We start from the raw sequence: 23,256 nt of genomic DNA, 5'->3' as shown, positions 1-23,256 counted from the left end.
GTAGCTTGGCATGTCTTTTGTGTAAGAAAAAACATTGCTTGTGAGAAAATCAAGTTGTACTGCACGTCCTTGCAATTAAAGTTGCAATAGTGTGAGTAACTTTTTCATTTTGTGCCTATGCAAAGTTGGCAACCATGAAGGAAACTTTTAATAGAAGTTGTAATAGAAGTTGCCAATGGTGAATGCAACTTTTAATAGAAGTTGTCAATGGTAAATGCAACTTTTTCCCAAGTTGCCAATGGTGAAGACAACTTCTTTGTTATGAAATTGGAAAAAAATAAATGAAACAAAGTGTAGCTTGACGTGATGGTTTTCTATACACGTGTGATGATTTTCTATACAAAATGTCATAGAGATTGATTGCTGAGGATTGGACTTCTCAATACAAATTTTAATAAATATGTTAAAATTATATTTAATTCAGACACAACATTTGCTATATAATGGAACAACAATGAAGTCTTCTACACAAATGCATTCATCATTTGTTCTACACATGTTCTTGTCTTAATTCCTGTATCCAAGTAAAAAAAATTGAGGAGAAAGTTTGTGGGACACATTATTTTCTCCTTCTAGTGTAAAGTTCAAACAAAATCGTCAAGGTAATACATTATTGTTTATCATCTTATTTCCTCATATTTAGGCAACACACATATAATATATATATATACACACACACACACACACACACATATATATATATATATATATTTGTATAAGGTAATTTTATTTCTTTTAAAATGCAGATGGACACGTGGAATGTCGGTGGAACGTCACTAAGCGAACATGAAGAACCAATAATTAGAGACATCGTGGACGACATAAGTGAAGATGGAGAGAACTACGACTTTGATTTGGATGATGAAGATCAGTTCAACAGATCTTCTTCACAATATATTCTGTCTGGCAGTCAATCCGAACATAACATTGACCGCGACCTCAATGAACACACGTGTTTCATGTCAAAGGAGGCGACATTGAATGCCATAAAACAATACCACATAGACAACGGTTACAAATTTGTTGTCGTGGAATCAAAGCCAGACAGATATGTCCCTCGGTGCATACATCATGAGGGAGGGTGCCAATGGAGATTACGTGCATCTTTTAGTAAAATCCGAAGTCAATGGGAGATAAAGAAAATTGATGCACAACATAGTTGTTTGTCAACAAATCTTTCAGCAGACCATGTTAATTTGGACTCAACTCATATTGCGTCCATGGTGCTAACTTCAGTAAAAGCAAACCCTTCGGTCCGAATTAAGAGCTTAATTGCAGAAATAAAAAATTTGTATGGCTATACTATCACATATAGAAAAGCTTGGTTGGGAAAACAAAAAGCTCTTGCTTTGGCATTTGGCGATTGGGAACAATCCTACAATGATCTTCCTAGATGGTTGGAAGCAGTAAAAGAGAGCAATCCGGGGACAATTGTGCAGTATATTGCTTCTCCTTGTATGGTTGATGGTGCTCAAGACAATTCTTGTTACACGTTGGATCGCGTGTTTTGGTCTTTCAAGCCTTGTATCGATGGTTTCAATTTTTGCAAGCCCATTGTACAAGTTGATGGGACATTTCTAACCGAAAGATACCATGGAACATTGTTGACCGCAATCGCTCAAGATGGGAATTGGAACATATTTCCATTGGCGTTTGCGATTGTTGAAGGCGAGACTCGGGAGGCTTTAATTTGGTTCTTCCAATTATTGCGACAATATGTGACACCTCAGCCAAATTTGTGCATGATTACTGATAAAGGAACCGGTATAATTTCAGCATTACAATCCGAAGAAGTTGGATGGGAAGGAGACGACCTCGTTTCTGTGTATTGCATACGTCATATCGCATCGAATTTCAACAAAAAATTCAAAAATGCCTAGCTCAAACAACAGTTGATTAACATGGGTAATAACATTGCTTACCTTCTCTCATATATAATTACGACTTTTTACCATTTAACTAAATTCATTTACTTCTTTATGACAACTTATGAGATGAAACAACTGATAGTACAGACAAAGTTATCAATTATGCGATCTGAGTTCAACCAAGCATTTTCCTGGATAGATCGCATACCGTTAGAGAAATGCACTCAAGCATACGATGGGGGAAAGAGGTATGGTCATATGACCACAAATCTAGCGGAATGCATTAACTTCGTGCTTAAGGGAGCTCGTTCCTTACCGATTTTCGCTTTGGTTAAGGCAACTTTCGAAAAAACAAAAACATGGTTTCTTGAGCGAGCCTTAAAAATAGACACCATGTTACGTGCAGGTCATCATTATCCAGAAGATATCACAATCTTATTTAGAAAAAATCAACAAGATTCGACTATGTGTTTCGTGGAAAGGTTTAATATAGAAAATTCTGAATTTGATGTCCAAGAATTAGCCACCCCCCAACATGGTCGACGACCTCAGTCATATACAGTTAGATTAAATGATTGGTGGTGTGATTGTGGTCACTTCCAAGCTCTTTGACTTCCCTGTCGTCATGTTATTGCCGTTTGTTCCTCTTGTCATTTACAAATGACGACATTCATTGATCCGGTTTACAACCTCCACACGATTAGAAAGGCATATCAAGTTCAATTCCATCTCGTTCGAAACGAGGATTATTGGTCTACTTATACTGGACCAAATTTCATACCTGACCCCCACATGCGACGTAAAAACTCGGGACGACCAATTACAACTCGTTTGCATAATGAAATGGATCAACCAATTCAAAACAAGCCAAAAAAATGTTCTTACTGTCGCAATGAAGGTCATAACAGAGGAAATTGTCCATTTAGACAGTAGAATCATCATTTGTAATGTTGTTATCAAATATTTTAATATCATTTTCTTTTAATGACTTCTATTCAATATTTTCATTTATTTTACATAAATACATGTATATTATTACTTTTTACATATTTTATAATTTATACTTTCTTAAATAAAATTAAATTAAATTTTGATATTATAATTAAAATAAAATTTTTAACTATATACTTTTATTTCCAAAAATATTAATTATCATTTAAAAAAAAATGAACTGAACTTGCCAATATGGTTGACAACTTCAATGGAGTGAAATTGCCAATCTAATATTCAATTTTATTTACAATGAAGTTGTCAACCCAGTTATAAACTTTAATTAAAAAATAAAAAATGAGGAGATTAACAAATTTAATTGATGTTGCCTACACCATTAACAACTTTGACAAAAAATTGTCCATTTCTGTAATTTTTTCTGCTTTTGCCTATTTACATAAATATAAAAAAAAATACACCATTTTGGTGAAAAACCACCTTTTACATTAGATATTTAGGATTCTTTATGTATGTTAAGATAAAGAAAATTCACGTTGGATTAGAGTAAAGTTTGAAATAAGTTTTTGAAGTTTTTTAAAAAAATAATTAAATGGTTTTGGCTTAAAACAAAAACATGGAATAAAAAAAATACCAATTATAAAATGACAAATAATAATAGTATGCAAAATGACATAATTACAAAATGATTTTTTTTTAACATGGATATGGATGGATAGAATACGTAAGATGTAAATGTTTAATAAATCTTTGTTTGAAATAAGGAAACACTAATTTTTTTTACGTGTAGATATGTAAATTAAATGTCTAAAATCTAGAAAAATTGCTAAAAAAAACTTGTAGTAAGTAAAGAAATTTTGGGGATTTTGATCCACACTCCTTTTGTGTATTGAGCAACATTTATTTTCTCATTTTGACCAACTTTTATTTTTATTAAGTCTACTCTCCATTAAAAGTGTTATTTAAAGTTTTTTCTATCATTTTTTTAATCTCAAAATTTATAAGACGTAAGGAATCTACTAAAAGAAGTTGTAAAAAAAAAAATCAGATTTTTATAAAATTTGGTAAATAGTAAAAATACATCAACTTTTAGTCAAATATAAAAAATACTCATCCCTTAAAAAGTCTTTATATATACATAAAAGTTCTTTATAAGTATGTTAAAAAATAATGATATATTCATAATAACCTTTATAAATCTAAAAAAAATGTTGGTGTCACCATTTTCTTAAAAACATGTAGCGGTGGATCATCATAGGAAATTATGCAGGTAATTGCTCCGCTAAGTTTACTTTTTAATTCAAGTATATGTGTCTATAAAAAACAAATATACCTCTATAAAATAGTTTTTAAATAAATATATGTAAGAAATTAGAAAAATAATAAATTAGTTTTTTAATAGTGTATTTTTAAAAAAGCGTAGTAATTTGTTTATGTAAATTATATAAATTACCTTTTCTTGTCTTTACTATATATTTCTTTCTATATACATGTAAAATTAGTTTCATAATTTGAAAGAGTAGTGTATTTTTTTGCTAAAAGCCATATCTTGAAAATAGGGCATGAATCTAATAATATGTTGTTGAAAAGGAAGGGAAGAGATAAATATTTTTGTGTTAGGGAGAAAAATGTAGGTTGACATTACTCAAATTACTTCATAGTTCTTATATCATTCAATGACCATGCCCTTACCCTTATCTTATGTTATATACATAACAATGTTTATGCATTCATAATGAATTATAATTTATATTTTTAATAATTATTAACATATTTTTCATATTATAACAAATAAATAATTTAAATAACAAATATTAAAATAATGAATAAAATAAAATAATTTAAATTATACTATTTTGTGAAATAATTTTGATTTGTTATGGCAAAGTATAATTATTTATTAACATTTGACTTTATTATTTTAATTTGTATTTCAAATTTTTTTTTACATTAAATTATTTTACAAAATTATTGATACTATACTAGCATGTAATAAATAAGAAAATATTATTTTATAAATGGGTACCTTATTTGTAATGAGAGGGACTTTTTAGCTCGAATGAGTGACAGACATTAAATATTTCTTAATGTTTAATTATATTTCATTTTTAACAAAAGGACACTTTAGTAATTTTCTAGATATATCAATTTACATTTTTTGTTATTATATCATAAATTTTCTATTTATTTTTCTTCATTTTCTACATTCTTTTATTTAATCTAAACAACAATATTTCTCATTTTTTTTCTATCCAATTTGTTACTTTCTAATTTATTTTCATTTCTTGATGCAAACAAAACCTAAAAGTTATTTTTGTTCGAATCCATCATAAACCAAATATTAATTAAATTATAATATATTTTTATCATCAATTTTAATATAAATTAATATCCTCTGTGAATCTTATAGTTTTTATTCGGATGAAAATGTAATATGTTTAGATTTATTGAAGGATGGAAGAAATAACATTTTGTGATTTGTTTTAGTAATCACAGTTTTTTTCCAATCGAAACCACTAAAATTTTGTTCTGATGAAGTGATGGGAGGCGAGAGAATAAAAAAGAAAAAAATGTTTAGATAAAGAAAAATAGTAAAAAGAGAGTAAAAATTGGTAAGAAATTGTGATTTATTTTAAAAAAATACTTATATTTGGTAATTCTTCATTTAAACAAATACAAAAGGTTATTGGTGTGACAATAAAAAGGGTCAAATATGAGAGCACATTGGTATGATCTAAACATTATTAATTTAGCGTAAACATGGAAATAATCAATTATAAATAAAATATAAAAACACAAATATTCTGATACATTTATCCTTATACACTTAATTATAGTTCAAATATTATTAATTATATGAACTTGTGATCTAATTACAAAGTAATATAGGACCTACATAATCATTCATCATCAATTATGCATGGTAAAACAAAATATTTTGTAACTATAATAATTAAAAATATTTTTATTAATTATTCTTTAAATTATGCTAAATAATTGATAAGGAAAATAAATATAAATAAGAATGATAGTGAATTATAAGTGTTATAATTAAGATAATATCATTAATGTTAATTATGAAATTTGAGATATGATCTATTTTAAATAGTTTGAAGACCATTTTATCTTTTAAAGATATAAGAGATAAATATATATTTAAAGTATAATTAATTTTTAAGTGATTTGAGAGTCTTAAATACATTAAATACTAAATAAATTCAAAATAATGAGAATATGATAAATAAAAGTATAATTACATATGTGCCAAAACTAAGATTAAAAATGAAAGTATTCAAATGTTAGTTTTTTCTTACATCTAATTATGATTTATATCGAAGACTAATCCACATATTTTGTTTGCATTTTTTCTTGAATCATTCAATGGATACCACTGACTTTCCATACAAATTCACTGCTCCATTTCCTCAAGCAGAGGGAAGCAAACAATGTTAGCCGAAGAAGATCCATTAAATTCTTATGCATAAAGCATAAAAGTATATGAGAGAAGTTTCTTAGTAAGGTCCACGAGGCGAGGCGGTGGTGAAGAGCAAAAGGAGAATAAAAGAAAGTTCAAGAACACCGGGCTGGTGGGCCCAAAGGATAAATGTATTAAATGGAAAATAAATTGGTCCATCCTAGCCGTTTATCTCGGATACTTCAACAATTTTCACGAAACGGATTCCGTACCCGCGTCGAAGATAAACGAAACGAGTAACAAACGTCACGTTCTCACCATTCTGTACATTTTCCCGCACCACGGGTTTTCCTTCGCCACCAAGATATCTCTCTCTTTTGTTCTTGTACTTCTTAGTTCTCTGCGAAATCCTCCATGTTAGAATCGGAGCTTCACGATTTATCCGACGACGCCGATTACGCCGCGTCTCAGCAACAAGTAAGACTGTCGCCCTTCTCACTTCGAGATTTCCTGTGACCTTTTGTTTCCTTCGATCAATTTGCGTTTCAATCAGGGTTTCCGCGATTCAATTCAATACTCCACTCATGCACTGCTTTCATCCTTAAATTTGACTGTCTTTGCCATTTTTTCTTCTCGGATTGATTGAGATTAGGGATCTGCTAGCATGATGCTGCGGAGTGACAGTATCAAACAGAACTCCCCCCGGGACGGTGCCGAAGTTGTATTTACGAAGGAAAATGTCGCAATTCATCCGACTCAGTTTGCGTCTGAAAGAATCAGTGGAAGACTGAAATTGATTAAGCAAAGCTCGGCTTTGTTTATGGTGATCATTGATTTTTTTAGTTCCTTTTTGGTCTTGTACTATTAATTATTAATTAATGCAAAATGTCTTCTTGCCTCTTTTAGACTTGGATACCTTACAAAGGGCATAGCACAGAGGCCAGGCTGTCTGATAATGGTAGTTTACATTCTGTATGACTTTACTGCCGTGTGCAAGGTGATATATATGTTGATCTTTTTTTTCCATTTCATGCTCAGAAAGAAATCTATATACCATAAGGGCGGTGCCCTTCACCGAAATCAGGTCCATCCGCAGGCATACCCCTGCTCTAGGGTGGCAATATATCATTGTTGTTCTATCATCAGGTGAATTACTCTTTATGAATATGGTGTTTATATATATATATATATACACTTTTAAAATCATTGTTTTGTTCTATATTACTCTATCTGGCCTTCTATAAACCAGGTAGTTTATTGTTTGAGAGTATTTACGCATATCTTACATGGAGTCAAAATCAAGAGGTACACATGGTTTGATAGTGTAATAACAAATTGGAGGGTGTTAATTTCAGTTATTTGGGGCATAAGTGCAATATCTTGGATGGATGATAAGTAATTCTTTTGTAGGGTAGGTGACGAAATTTCTACACGTGCATACCCTTTACTGTGCTGGGGTACAATTCTTTTGTATTTCAATCTGCAGAAACTGCATAAATGGATAGCCTTTCAGTCAACTCAAACTTAGTTATTAAATTTTAAGAATTAGGGTTATCAAAATTTATTCTGAAAACCCATCAGCCAGCACTGATTTCTACATGCCTAACAAAAACCAGAAGGGAACCTAGGCTAAGCATGCCAGCCGGATTTGAGTAAAAAGTTAACTACCTGTGAACATTTGAAGTGTTGACTGATTGGTCTACCGTGTATAGCACTGGAAAATTTTATAGATAGAAGAAGGTTTCTTAAAGTAGGTGATAGAATGTGAGAAAAAAAGAGATTTTTTTTAATGTGCTTGAAGGTATTTTCCACTCAGCAGATCGACCAGTTTATAATAAGAATGGTTACAACATACTATGTAACTACTATTATTTTCAAGAGAACTTTTAAAATATGACAACTTGTTCAGATAGGCACATTGAACTCAGCTAAACACTAACCAAGCTACTTGTAAGGTTAATAAACTGTAAGTGCTTTATTTCCAACATAGATTAATTCATCTGAATGTGATATACTTTGATGCATGGATGTAGGGTTAGTAACTTTTGAAAAGTTTCGGAAAAGGGTAATGCGATAGTCTTGTAATATGATTGTTGAAAAATAAGATTTAGTGTATTTAAAAATGTCATATCTTTCCTTTTTATTCATAGTGGCCTTGGCTCACTCTGGTATTCAAATAGAGGAGCAAGGGGAGTGGTTTTTCTATAATGCCGATAGAAGCCAAAACAGTGCATGATTTTGCTACCATTATATGGGGTTCAAAATTCCATTTTTACCCTTGAAACATTGTTTGTTGTTGTTGGGGGGTAAAGTATTCATGAATGTTAGATCTGTTTTGACCTTGATTCCTTCAGACATTATAGGAGTACTCCTCCTTATCCTTCTTTCTTTAGACTTCCCACCCAGTTCACTTTCTGATAATTTTTTTTATGTACCTTCAAATGACTTCTTTATTAATTGCATTTACTTTTTTGGCTTCATTACTATGTTTTTATTGCTCACAGTTTGATGGTGATTATTATGACATTGTTTATAATGAAATTTTTAGTATTTATATATGTAGTATAAGTTATTTCGTTTGTATTATTGCATTTAAAATAGCAACCATCCATCCTCCTGCTATCCTGTTGTAGTGTTTTCAGAGTTAGCTGATACGTGCCACTTTCCAAGATTGAGTATGTTTAATAATACATGTCAGAAAATACAATTACGTTTTTCTGTTTTTATTATTTTTCCAATTTCAGTGCATTCTGATACTGCTTTTTTAAGCAGTTGGTGTATTTTGTTGCGTTTGAATACTATCAAGAGTTGTTTTTGGCCAACTTTAGTGCACCAAATGTCTGTAACATCAATTACTATTAACTAACTTAGAATAACTTCCTAGTGTTTGAATAAAGCAGTGATTTCTAGTCTTGATTTGTATGCTCCATTTGTGTTGATTAAATTGTTTTGTCTTGTCTTTCTATTTATCTGCTGTTGAACTTAATTGCTGGCTGAGTGGCCGTTTGGCTTCTCTTTAAGAAGATGTTATGGCTCATTTGTGACGTGATCTCTGAGTTGTAGCATTTTGAAATATTTTGAATAACACTGATTTGGTAAATAAGATGTTTTTTTTTGTGACTGGTTGCTCTTGATCTTTGACTCAGTCTATACCTTATTATATGATGTATTCTACAATTCAATCTTGTGTGGATAAAATTTTGCAGGGCTTGCTTATCCTCCACTCTATTTTTATAGTGGAGGAGTCAAAGAATTCCTTGCTACAATAAAGCAGCATGTTCTTCTTGTGAGGTTAGCCTCAGATGTCATGCCTCTACTAATGTTTTTTTAATTTTCTTTTTCATTTGGCGCTAGTAGTGCAATAACTAATCTTATGTTGCTAGTTGTTGCCCCTGCATTTGTTTCTATGGATTTATATGATGTTTTTGTTTCACTGTGTATGAAATCGGTGAACCTGCAATTTGACATTTTTTAGTTGTCAGCAAAATGATTTTTATATGATACCATTATGTATTATGTGCAAGACTTAACCATTTTTAGTCATGAACAACTGATGAGGAATGTGCCACATTCATGACATCCTAATATGTGCAATGTTTTTTGAAAAGATGGAGAATCATCATCATGCCCATTTTCTAAGCTTGCAGATTGTATTTACAAATACACACTAGCCTTTTCCTCCTTTGTGCACATCAAGATCACTCTTTAATGCTGGCATGATTCTTATAATACCTTTACAATTCCAGATTCATGATCAAGTTTATTGTATCATGACAAATAATATAATATTTGCGGCACGTTTCTATGATTTCTTAGTCATGTTTTTCATGCAAATTTGTTCTTATAATCTTACTTGTATGCCCAATGTAGATCTGAAGAAGATGCCAACGTATTCCTTGTGAATGATTTTCAGAATACACTGCAGGTATGGGTGGTGTGATATTCAATTGACTTTGTTTGGTTTTACTGCTGGATCGTAGATTCACACTATCCTTTGTGGATGAAAATAATATTTTCCAAAGAAGGAAAATTTACATCAGTCAGTGATATAGAAGATCATAAGCCACTTGTTCCTCTTTTATTCTCATTCTCACAATGTAAACGTTAATAACTTGTTCTTTTAGCTAGAAAAATGAGATGAATGAAAATGCTTACGTCTATAATTCCCTTAGGTCTGTCGAGTCCCTTTTTTTCTAATAATTAAATATCAAGCCATTTAAATTGCTGGTATATTTTTCTAAACACTTGCAATGACTTCCAGAGGACTTTGTCTTCCTTGGAGCTTCCCAGAGCTGTTCCCCTTGCATGTGGACCTTCAAATATGTCAGTTGATGAATCCATTTTGAACGAGAACCAAGAAAGGGCTGATAATGATGTCAATAATGGAAGTTCTAGTGTTACTCATTTCCATGGGAGACCTAGACAAAAAGTAGATCCTGCTCGAGACATTTCTATTCAAGTTTTAGAGAAGTTTTCGCTTGTCACAAAATTTGCCCGGGAGACAACTTCACAACTATTTAGGGAAAACCAGATTAATGGGTTCAGTGAGAGGAGGACCCCTATCCAGACTAACATTGATCATCCTAGGAGGTCTTCCCATGTTGAGGAGAAAACTTCTGATGAAAGTTGTCTTGCCTTGGATTCTCAGGAGGTAACCTTTGTTTCTTGGCTCACTACTGTAAATTTTAGATTAGTGTCTGCAAGAAAACTTGTTTTGTTAGGCACAAAATTATTTTGATTTGAAATGTTTGGTGTGCCTACTTGGTTGGTATCTTCTACCCTGAACATAATTAACTTCCAATGAACAGTGAGATGGCATTGTGTAATCAATGTAATCAAATCTGATATGAGATGGAGGCCCTTGTGAAGCTTCTGGTCTGGGTTACTTTAATAGTTTCATTGGCTACTTTCAAGATATTTCATTAAACACAAGTTTTTTTAATTTACTGAGGCAACAGGCATCGGTAAGTGCTTCATTGAAGAAAGACACAAGTATTAGAAAAGGAGAAAACAATAAAAATATTTTACTATTTTGCATTCATATAAATTAGATTCTCAAAAATTAGAATTCACGGTAGAACTATAACAATACAATAAAATGTTAATTTACCAAACCCAGTCTCCAAGACTAGTGACAAGATTTTGAAATTAAGAGTATTTTGCATCCGTAGCAAAGTCAATCAACAGGTTGGCAACTTATGCACAACTTTCACTTTGGAATGTAAAGTGGGTGCATATTATTTTAAGGTGCTAGGATTTGTTCAATGTCGCACTGACTTATTAAAGATTACCAGATAAGTCAATTTCCTTGTCCATGTGTTAAGTTGGCGGCTTCAGTAAATCTGTGTTGAATAATCTGAATTTTATGGAGGTAATATCATACTTAGTGGCTTTTGTTATGAATTGATATAGCATACTGCTTATATTTGTAAAAAAAATTGCTTGTCCATAGATGTTATGAATTATCTGAATTTTATGGAGATAATATCATATTTAGTGTCTATTGTTTTCAATTGATTTAGAATACTGCTGATATTTGTAAAATTTGATTGTCCATAGCTGTTATGCATAATCTGAATTTTGTAGCTGTAATATCGTATTTAGTGTCTATTGTTATGATTTGATTTAGAATACTCTGCTTATATTTGTTTAAAATTATAGTGTATTTTTCCCCTGTTCCCTTTTACACTGTATAATATTAATTATATGGTCTTTTGTCTCTCTTCTGACAGTTTGATAATTTATCATTGGTATGGGGAAAACCACGGCAACCACCTCTAGGTTCTGAAGAGGTATGGACTGTATATTTATATAATAGATATTATTTCATATACAGGCTGCTAAAATCATCATATTATGTAAAGAACTTCTCTGGCAAATACTCTTTTGCATGATGGTAATTGTAAATGTGCAATTTTGCTTATTATTTCTGAGGCCTCCTGTTAAGAATGTTTAACTGTAGCAGAAATAGGAGAGACACAGAGGATAAGGCTCTGAATAATTGTAACAGAAATAACTATTAGCTAACAACAGTTAGTTGGTTATTAGTTGGAGGCATGGTTTATCAGTATTGTAGAAAACACGATACAATTTCTCCAGCTTGGCTATGCAAATTGCACTTGAAGGAGTGAATTATTTCCCACAAATAAATCCTGTGATTCTTCCACTAAGGTATTGCTTGAAAGATAGTCAAGTCATGCACAATGTGATTCTTAAAAAAACTAAATGGAGGAATCATGTCATTTCTTGGTGGTCTTCTGCCCAACCACTAAGAAGTGACCCAAAAAGCATATTCTGATCACCACCATGGAATCTGAAGGTGAATCTCAGTACGGAAAACTGTCAAGTGATTGATGGAGGAAACTGGACATACCTGTTTGTTGGGATGATCCATGTAGTTGGGTTAGCAAGCTAGAACAATATGTCAGATTGAGAGGAGTGGTAGAAGGGGAGATGATGCAGACTATTACGGTAGCTTTGGGGGTAGAAGCTTTAGGATGATGATACCAATGGTAGGAATCTTGTAAACCAAACTCATCTTGGCAAGGGTTCAAGAATGTGTTATTCAAAGATTCCATCCCACTATGATGAGAAGTCCTTTTGAAATGCTGTTAGCTCTGAAACAGACCAGATCTGTGAACTGGTTATCACTTAATTTGAATGATATGTACGGTAAAGGAGGGCATTGAAGAGTAGTACCTGATGGACACGCTCTCAAATAATGTGAAGGAAAAGACGCGTGCGGAGTTGAAGCATTATGAGCCAAGAAAGTTGTCAGAGAGGATGAGCAAAGCTCAATATAACTTTGCAGTGGCGAGTACAGGAGGGCATCTTGGAGGAAGGGGGGTAGTTCTTATCTGAGCATTACAAATAATAGATCCATTGGAGACTGGAATTTTAGCCTCGCAAAGGGATCTGTATTAAAGGTTACTGCCTGTCAATAGACTGTTAGAAGCAGAAATACAACAAAAGGTTAGAAAAGGGGAGTGTTTCAGGGTTGATGAGAAGTTTGGAAATACCCTTGTCTGGAAAATAAGCAGTACAATGTTATGGTGGTAAGGGAGGATGATGAGGAGGACAATATTGGGGAGGAAGAGAAGACTGAGAGAATGGTACCCACCGTGGAGGTGTTAATTATGCAGAAGGATCTACCAGATTGTGGGACTAGCTGGGGAGTCAGCATCAGATGTTGAATTCCACCTTGAGGACAAGGTGGCTTTTTAAGGGAGATTGTTTGGGATCTGAGGCCTCCTATTAGGAATGTCTACAGTGGAAAAATAGGGGAGGGACATGGGATAAAACCCTGAACAATTCTTAGTACCTAACTACAAATAGTTGGTTATTAATTGGATGGGTATTATAAAAAAGGGGTTGAGTAGGAAGGGGTATGACCGTATGATAGTTGAGAATGCATATCTTGTAAAAACCGATAATTCGGTTTATGTGCAAGCAATAAAGAATCTGTCTTCATTTTCTGATCCAGTTGTTATTAGCAATCTAGAGGGATTTTTTTTTTCTTGGCTGGACCAAAAGTAGATTGTCAGTATGATGGTTTTAGTTTAATTGTTGCAACCTTCAGTGAGCTTTCTTCTTTTGACTACCTCCAACACATATGCTGGGATATGATGTTCTTTGATGTTTATTTTATCTTCAATTCGATGTGTGTAAAATAAATATTGATATAAACAAATTTTAATATTTTTCATTATCTTAACATATTTTGGGTAAATGAAAATTAGGGTAGACCAGAAAATTGCAAATCACCTTTTTGGAGTTTGAGTTTGAATAAAACATCACGTTCTATAAGATTTGACATCACCTACTAGTTGGGCCAGTTCATTAGGTACCCAACCTTCTGTTTTTGAAAGCAGTTGCTTCTCACACGATTTATGGGATGTAAGAACTAATATATTTAACATTTTCATTCTGACCTAAACTTAAAGGAAATTTGTGTTACAAAATGAGTTTTATAAATGAAAATTGAAAATGGCTGAAACATCAAGGGGGTTAGCTTATCTTAAAAACATAATTTTTACTGTGTTAGAAGGGAAAATAAAGGAACTTAAAGGATTTAAACTGCATCATGAGAGAGATTCTAATCCTTGGAAATAGGGAGTTTGGATGGAATGAAAACAACTTCCACACATTTTAATTCATGTGCATGGATGGTATGCATTCTTGTACTAGTGTTCTTTTACCTGCGGAAGCCAAATTTGTTACCATCAATTTTTTCAGTCTCCCAATAAGTTTCATGTTTATATTTTGATCTGGTTTATATTTTTGTTTTCATTAATTTTGGAAGTTGATGTCATCATGGATAAGACTTTTATTTGGATGGATGATTTGGAAGGGGAAAGAGTTGGAGGGTAAAATTTTCATTTTTGAATTGAGAGTGTTCCTTTCATTAATTCATTACTTGAAATGAAATATTTTTAGTTTCTTCTCTTTCCCTTCAAAACCTCCATCTCAAACATACCCTCAAATTATTTGTAACCATACTGTGCCAATAAAGGAGCATTCTGGAGATGGGGTTACAGTTTATATGTTAGTTTTGGTGGTGCCCTTGATTCAATCATAAATGAAATATTTTCATAGTGCAATTGTTGAAGTGATACATATTTCTTATAGGCATCCTGATTGGAAGTGTTGAGGGATAATATTCATGTTATTATGTAAAAGATTTATCCTGAAAGTTTTCAGGTGCATGCTAATTATTATTGGGATTAAACATCTGCAGTGGATTATCTTCTTGGATTCTGAAGGGCGAGTCACAGATTCAGAAGCTTTGAGAAAGAGAGTATTTTATGGTGGACTTGACCATGAATTACGAAATGAGGTTGGTTTACCACGTATGTAATGATTTTTAGGCTAAGCATTTTGATTATAAATTAATACATGTTCTTCATCTGCTAAAGCTTATATATAAATGATAGGTTTGGGGTTTGCTTTTGGGATATTATCCATATGATTCAACATATGCTGAGAGAGAATTCCTGAAGTCAATTAAAAAGTCAGAATATGAGAACATAAAGAACCAGTGGCAGGTTTTCATTTACTCCTACATTCTTTTTAGTTGACGTATTTCTCTTTCTGCCTTCATATTTATCACTTTGAAATTATTCATCATAAGTTGGATGAAACTGATTTGGATCCCAAATTCAAAAATAATCTGCAGTACCTTTACTATATAGTTTGTTTGCCAAACATGTAAATTAAACATTCATGAGCTGTTGAGTATATTGATGACTCGTGATATAATTTAAAATATGGGTGTAAATGAATTAGGTTTTGATCAAACATAGCAAAGCCAGTTGTAACCAAGTTGAGCTTGCATCAGGTTAATTCTTTTTTTCTGGTGGAACCATGTTTGACTAAATGTTCCTCGGTTACTACTACCCACGTTGAACTTTCTGCATGCAACCATAATGAAAATATGGAGCTGATAAATGATTAAATACATACCCTAACCCTGTGCAGTTACTCAAATATGATGATCTCTCTTGTGACATTGTTTTTCTTCTAATTATGAATTCTAATAATGTATTTGCTATCTCTTGTTGTAACATTGCTTTTCTGCTCTAATTCTATATGCTCTCAGCTAATAAGTTATTTGTAATGTTTTTTTACTCTGTAGAGTATATCCTCAGCACAGGCTAAAAGATTCACAAAATTCAGGGAAAGGAAAGGGCTTATTGAGAAAGATGTGGTAAGCTAGTGAAACAGATTCTAAATATGACGACTATAAATGAACAGATAAATGATGCTTATGCAGTTTAAATTATCTTGTAATTTTGAAGGTGAGAACTGATAGGTCGCTCCCTTTCTATGAAGGGGATGATAATCCGAACGTAAATATTCTGCGAGATATACTATTGACTTATTCATTTTACAACTTCGATCTTGGTTATTGCCAGGTAACTATGCCGTGGCTCTTGGATTTAATTTTAATTGCTGTTAATTTGATATATATCTTGATCAGCAAAATTTTGATCTTATTCTTTTTGGAAGTTGAGTCCTCATTTTTTGTTAATATTTATGTTGTCACTACAGCAGGGAGGGGTATCTTGATGGCTATTGTCTTCTTGAACCAAGTGTATTTTGAAACCATGAATCATTATGCATCTTCATATGCTGTCTACCCCCTTCCTCCTCTTGTTAGATTAAACAAATAATATTGTATGTATTCACTATGGCTATTATCTTCTTGAACCAATTATATTTTGAAACCATGAATCATTAGGCCTCTTTATTGTTTTCATATTCTGTCTTACCCTTTCCTCCCCTTGTTTGATTAAACAAAGAATATGTTATGTATTCACTACAGCAAGGAGGTGCATCGCAATAGCTACTATCTTCTTGAATCAATTATATTTTGAAACCACAAACCATCATGCATCTTTGTTAACATATTCTGTCTCCCCCCTTTTCATCCAATTCAAAAATTGGTTACAGTTGATGATTACTATCTCATATGGGTAGGGAATCTTATTTACATGCTGTTTTAACAGGGAATGAGTGATCTTCTATCTCCAATATTGTTTGTGATGGATGATGAATCGGAGGCATTTTGGTGTTTTGTTGCTCTAATGGAACGTCTTGGACCCAATTTTAATCGGGATCAAAACGGCATGCACTCTCAACTTTTTGCATTATCTAAGGTTTTTTTCTCCCTTTTACAAACCACTCAAGTACCGCATCATTAATTTTTATTTATTAGGCTGTTGTGTTTGTATTGGTTAACATTATACTATGCTTATCTTTGGTGGCCTTATATTCTTTTAACACTCTTGTCCAACTTAGTGGGGGAAAGGGTTGGCTGTTGTTGTGTATGAATTGAAGTCTATTATGAATTCATCTTATGAGGAGCATGTTCAGTGGTGTGCTTAAATAATTTTGATGTAGACTTGAGATATTACAGATTGGGGGTGTTGTTACGATTTTCATATTCTTTTGGTTGTTCAAAGGTTGTGGTGCTGGTTCTGACGTGCCATATAGCTAGGGTATGATGACATGATTCCTAACTTTTATGATTACAATGAAATATAACAAGGCCAAAAAAGGCCTTTTCCCACTAGATGAGACCAGCTACATGAATCAAACAACAACAATGCTTATGTTTTGATATGTTGTAATTGTTTAGATAGTTTGCCCCAAGCCTAAATACCAGAGATAAGCTTTGCCGGATCTTAACAGTGTATGTACATGAACATTTAGATTTTATGCATAAAGTCTTACCCAAACTTTTATTCTGTAAATACATAGAGATTGATAACCAAGAACAGACCTACGTTGTAGTATGCAACCCCTGATTATTTTAATACAGTATGTGTGTGAAAATATATATATTTGTTATATGACTTATTTTTTATGTATTGATATTTCTAGATTTAGTTACACATTTTATTATTCAATTATTGTCTCAAATATTGTTGTTGAAGATATGATTTGATTAGGTTGAATCTAAATAGGGATACAAGATATATATACCAAATATATAAGGATTTTATTTTTTTGTTACCTTTATTATACCTTACCTGATTATAAATGGGCCAATGTGTTTTTGCCCATAATACACACAATACCTATAATTTTATATGGTATCAAATTAGGGTTTGATCTCCTGTATTCCCTTTTTTTTTGCGTAGTTAATGTTCTTTGTGGTAAACAGTGATGTGAACGTTCTTGCTGCCAATCGTCAGTTGACATTGCACCAGCACACCCCTCCAACCACTGTTTCTTTCCTCATGTGGGTGGAACCATCAGTAGCTCCTTACACTGCCCACCTGATGCCACTTTCCAAATGTGTGTAGTTCAAACTCCTGTCCTTAATCCCGCAAAACCACTTTTCTGATTTTGATGACCACACCCTCTAGTGCCCCTTTACTCTGACAAACTCCTCTACTCCTGTTTGGGCTCAATTGGTTGCCTTTGCTTGTTGTTTGGCCACCCCTGCTGTTTGACATCGTTTTTTTCATTGTTTCTTTTGCTGACAATGCTTCTCTTGCTGCTAGTGATAACTCTGCTGTGAATTTCACCACCATACCTCATCGTATGAAAATGTCATTGCATCAGCCAACTGCATCATTTGGGCTGCTGCTGTCAAGTTATGGTTCCGAGGCAAGGCCATGCTAACCACGAAGGCTACTAACATTCTTGTGAAAGACTAGGTTCATTGGTGACAAATTGATGCTTTGTTGTTCAACATGCCTTGGTTCTCTATTGTGTCAAACATTCAAACTTCATACCATTCATTTGACTAATGTTATTATGATATGATGTTTGGAGGAAAACCAATAAAGTATACTCCAATAGTGTTCATCGACACTATAGTGTGATCACCATGTCCTTCTCTCTTGGACTATGAATACTTGACTCTGGTGTATTCCATTACTTTAGTGCCTCTAATCACATGATTGGTAGCCAGATGACCACAAATTTATTGCATTGGTTAACTATGTAATCTTACTTCAAATTGTCTTGTTTTTTCCTGGTTCCCTTTTCGATTTTATTTCCATTTACAAACTCTCTCGCTCCCTTGATAATCTTGTTCTTGTTTGAGAGTGGTCTGTTGGAAGGACAACTAGGGCAAAACATGAGTCTAAGGGATTGTACCATCTTTCACCATCGGTTGCTTTTGTCTCCTTTACCTTTGCCAATGCCCTGACATCCCAATTTAGAGAAGATGCATTATTTAGTTCCCAGTCTCTCTTCACTTTAAGTCGTTAGAGTGTGATTATGTCAGTTAGGAAAATATGTTTATCATTCATGTAGTCTTCAAGTCAATAAATCTGTTGCATCACCTTTTTTAGTTCACTTCAATATTTGGGTGTCTAGTCAAGTCTATTTAACCTCAGGATATTACTATTATGTCACATTAATTCATGACTTTTTACATTGATTATGGGTTTTTTAATGAAAAATATTTCTGATAACTTCTTTTATACCTTTTTAGTATGAAATTTTACGTACTAACATCACACACATGTCTTCCCAATTTCGCTCATACCTTTCTTTTTCATTACAATGTTCCTCTTGTTTTTAAGGTGATGTGCTTCTTACTACATCTTGATCAATTGCATGCACTTAACTATCCTCAGTAATCAAATGTCGTACTCTATTGTGTACCCATAACAGGACCTTTACCTTATTCCTCTCCTATCTTAGATTGTACCTGTTTTGTTCATGATCTTACTCCAAGTAAGGATAAATACTCTGCCAAGACTCTCAAGTGTGTTTTCTCGGTTACTGTGACGAACCAAGGAAAATGCACTCAAAGATAAACCAAGAACACAAAATCTACTAAATAATTTCTGTATTATGGTTTATGCACTTTACACTTAGAACATTCACAACTTTATACTTAGAACATTCACAACTTTATACTTAGAACATTCACAAAGGAAGACTGTTATTCCTTTTACACAAGACTTTCCCTGTCTACCAAACTGAATTCAAACACACACAACTCCCTTCACTAAACCGGTTGGTCTTTATTTAAAGACCACTAACCGCCCTAACCGCTACCTTACCCTTTATTCCTTACATTTTTCCTATAATATACCTTCCAAGTCCTATCCTGATTTTGTGTCCTAACATTTACTCATCTCCAAAACAAAATTATTGCATTTCTCTCAACTCCCACCAAAATATTGTTTATGATGATGTTACCCTCTTTGAGTGTACTCCATTTTTCTCGGATACTATTGTCAATGATGCTTCTTTTGTTGCTCAACCTATTATTATGTCTCCACCTCTACTAATTGTATATGAGCAAAGCGACATCCCCCAATGCTTGAATTGACTCTCCAACCTCATCTCGTTTTCACGCTTCTGGATAATCTATCAAATGTATTCTAATATAAGCAATTATGTGTTTGACTCCAAATGACTATCCATCTGTGTTTTCTTTCTTTTCAAGTCTTTCCATTGGTTAATATTTTCGAGTGAAGGTCAAATTCTATGCCTTAGAGAGATTGTTCTAATACTAGACTGAGTTATCTAGGCATATCATATTTGGATCTAATTATAAGGTCTGGACTTGAGTCCCACATTGGAACGAATCCAACATTTGAAATGTGAGATTCTAGTTTGGGGTTTATAAAGCCTTAACTACAAGTATTGAGTTTTTTGGTATGGTTTCCCCAAAGTTCTTACTATCATGTCTCTCAATTGCGAATGAGTGCCGTTAGTGCATAGTTAGCCTGCATGGGCCCATGGGCCCCAAAGCATGGTTGGAAATTAGGAATCTAATTGCAAGGGGTATGCAACACTGGAAATATGAGATTTGGTGTGGGGTTTACAAGGCCTGGGCTTTTCATCTACAATAACTAGCTTTTGTTGGGTGCTTCTTCAAGGTTTTTATTGGTGATTATGTTGGCCATTGTAAACCCAAAATACTTCTTTGCATCATGTCATGATTCATGAAACTAGATAGCAGTATAGGAGTTTTATGCAATCGTATTTTGCCTTGAGATTTCTATAGCCAAAGTTTGATAGTATGGTTTATCTAGCAGTCACCATCCCACCTTTATATGCTGCATCTTTGAGTAACTTGATCTCTACACGTCTATATAGGAAATTTGGTACTGAGGTCTATTGCTGTTGGTTTAGCATTACGAACTAATACATTTATTTGTTGTTGCAGTTGGTGGAGCTGCTTGATAGCCCATTGCATAACTATTTTAAGCAGCGTGACTGCTTGAATTATTTCTTTTGCTTCCGCTGGATTTTGATTCAATTTAAAAGGTTAGATTACTTAAATTGTTATGTTTGTCACAATTCAATAACTTTTGGTACATATTATATATGATGTTAATGCTTCTGAGTTTGTGTTTTAAGTGTAGTTATTTCTACGTACCTTCTGAAAATAGTTTGGATATATCAGCAAAACCGAAGGCAGTTGACTATAACTAATAATTTTCTGTATAGAATCCAAAAGATCGAATATACATTTGAAATTTACTCTTTCGGTTGCAGCTAGTAATTAATCTCACTTTTGAAATTATCGTGTTTTACTTCTAAGATGTGTCAGAAGGATACTATATTCTTGAGAGCATTCCAGACATAGAGAAGAAGCACCCACCCACTTTCTGATTAGAGTGACCAATAGTTTTATTGCTTATCAATGATGAACAAAATTTCTTAGGTTCACAAAGTCTAGTCTCTTTTTATCTTGATAGTAGTTTCCTCAACAGTTACTTTTGGGGGGAAATTATATAAATTTGGTTCAAAGATTACGTTAGGTGATTTTACTCTGTTTTTTACTCGTGGAAAGTACATACAAATACACTTGATGTAAGTTTCATCCGTGTTAGGTTTGTTAATTTGCAAGTCTGGCAGGTATAGCGTTGCGTTGATTCACCTAAAGCATTTTATGTACAATGCGTAGACAACTAAACGATATTGATTGAAATTTCAGGGAGTTTGAGTACGAGAAAACAATGCGCTTGTGGGAAGTTTTATGGACACATTATCCGTCTGAGCATCTGCACCTGTATTTGTGTGTGGCAATCTTGAAACGATATCGTGGTAAAATTGTGGGAGAGGGAATGGACTTTGACACTCTGTTGAAGTTTATTAATGAGCTAAGTGGTCACATCGACCTTGATGCAACCCTCAGAGATGCTGAGGCTCTATGTATATGTGCTGGTGAGAATGGTGCTGCTCGTATACCCCCCGGAACCCCCCCATCGTTGCCTATTGATGATGGTTCTGTTTACGCCCAACAAGATGAAATATTGTAAACTAGTTCACTTTCATAAAATTTTTGTATGTTACCGGAATATATCAACCTCATTGTGTATTTCCTGATTCGTTTCAAATATATGTTAGCATATTAAATACATTTCTTTAGCCATTGATTCAAAGCGCATCATTTGTCAATTGCCCAATTTATTTATCGCTGTCCAAAAGTGGAATACATTTCTCTTTTGTTCTCCAAATCTCAAATACAAGTAAAATCATTCACATTGAAGAAGTGAACATCATTTATATCAGATTAGTGTGTGTGAATATATTTAATATTCGAGACGAAGAAGTAACTATAAATAACCAATGGGCAAGCAAGCAGACCCATCCGTCATCGAAGCTGGGTCAGTATTTATTGTTGGGGGTTAGTGCAATAAACCTGGATTATTGAATTCTATAGCGTAGTATAAATTGTTAGAGTAGTTTGAGTTTCTGCATAGAAGTTACAGGAGGATGATCTCCCGATAGGATTAAAATTGATAGATAAACCCAATGAATTGCTAAAACCTTGAATGGGCTCCTACGACTTGTAAAATCTTCAATACGCTCCTTCAACATGGTGAGAAGCTCATGGTTGAGTTCTTGCATACTGTGACGTGTAAGTTTAAGTTGTATTGAAGTTATATTGATATGAGGTTAACTTATTAATTTTAGTATATAATTTGGTTAGATGTTACTTTCTAGTGAGATATTTTAATAGGAGTCTTTTAAAAAAGATGTTAGTTGATATTTTATTTGTTAAATATTTTTTTGGTTGATTTGTGTATGTTGGTATTTAAATGAAATTAATTTTTTGGAAAATCTTCTTTTAAGTAACCTTTTTTCTATCTTGTTAATTTCAGAATTTCATTCCACTACTTTAATTTAAACATGATAATACTATTTTGAAATAATAATAAAAACTATTGGCAAATTTAGTATTTTTAACTAATTTAAATAATTTTAAAAGGTCTAAATTAATTAAAATAATCTTATAATCATGAAAATCAATCAGAATTTCACCTAAGTTATAGCTTAGTATAATATATACCAGTGAAAACATATACACACTGTTACTTTTTTTGTGCCTACATTCTTATTATACTATTTTATTTTATTGAATTAAGATTTATTTTACGAAATATTTATATAATAATTTTAATTTTTTAATATATATTTATTTATATAATTTATTTATTTTATGTTATTTTGTTTAAATTTGAGATATCATTTAAAATAATTCGTTGAACAGAATAAATGAGATAGGAAATAGTAGGGAATTCAAAATTTATAAAAACT

The 23,256-nt window shown here is 32.8% G+C and overlaps 2 protein-coding genes across 3 annotated transcripts; both read left to right on the top strand.

Annotated features, from left to right (window-relative positions):
- Positions 1–746: 746 nt before the first annotated feature.
- On the top strand, positions 747–1,880 carry LOC137805621 (uncharacterized). The gene has a single exon (XM_068605561.1). The coding sequence runs from the start codon at positions 747–749 to the stop codon at positions 1,878–1,880; it is 1,134 nt and encodes a 377-aa protein (XP_068461662.1).
- Positions 1,881–6,312: 4,432 nt separating this feature from the next.
- On the top strand, positions 6,313–22,097 carry LOC137807559 (uncharacterized). 2 transcript variants are annotated; one of them, XM_068608248.1, is made up of 15 exons: positions 6,313–6,708; positions 6,884–7,054; positions 7,138–7,189; positions 7,270–7,377; positions 9,438–9,522; positions 10,102–10,156; positions 10,493–10,882; positions 11,964–12,023; positions 14,969–15,067; positions 15,165–15,275; positions 15,866–15,937; positions 16,029–16,145; positions 16,740–16,889; positions 20,876–20,976; positions 21,650–22,097. In XM_068608248.1, exons 1-15 carry the CDS (start codon positions 6,646–6,648, stop codon positions 21,972–21,974), a joined length of 1,959 nt encoding a protein of 652 aa, XP_068464349.1. In that variant the 5' UTR covers positions 6,313–6,645; the 3' UTR covers positions 21,975–22,097. The 2 variants fall into 2 exon arrangements, with proteins under 2 accessions (XP_068464349.1, XP_068464350.1); XM_068608249.1 differs by having other exon boundaries at positions 6,406–6,708; positions 6,879–7,054.
- Positions 22,098–23,256: the final 1,159 nt, after the last annotated feature.

This window comes from Phaseolus vulgaris, chromosome 3, assembly GCF_000499845.2.
Source record: "Phaseolus vulgaris cultivar G19833 chromosome 3, P. vulgaris v2.0, whole genome shotgun sequence".
Lineage (NCBI taxonomy): Eukaryota > Viridiplantae > Streptophyta > Magnoliopsida > Fabales > Fabaceae > Phaseolus > Phaseolus vulgaris.
The sequence above is the reverse complement of the archived record's forward strand: the minus strand, read 5'-3'. Positions and strand labels throughout refer to the sequence as shown.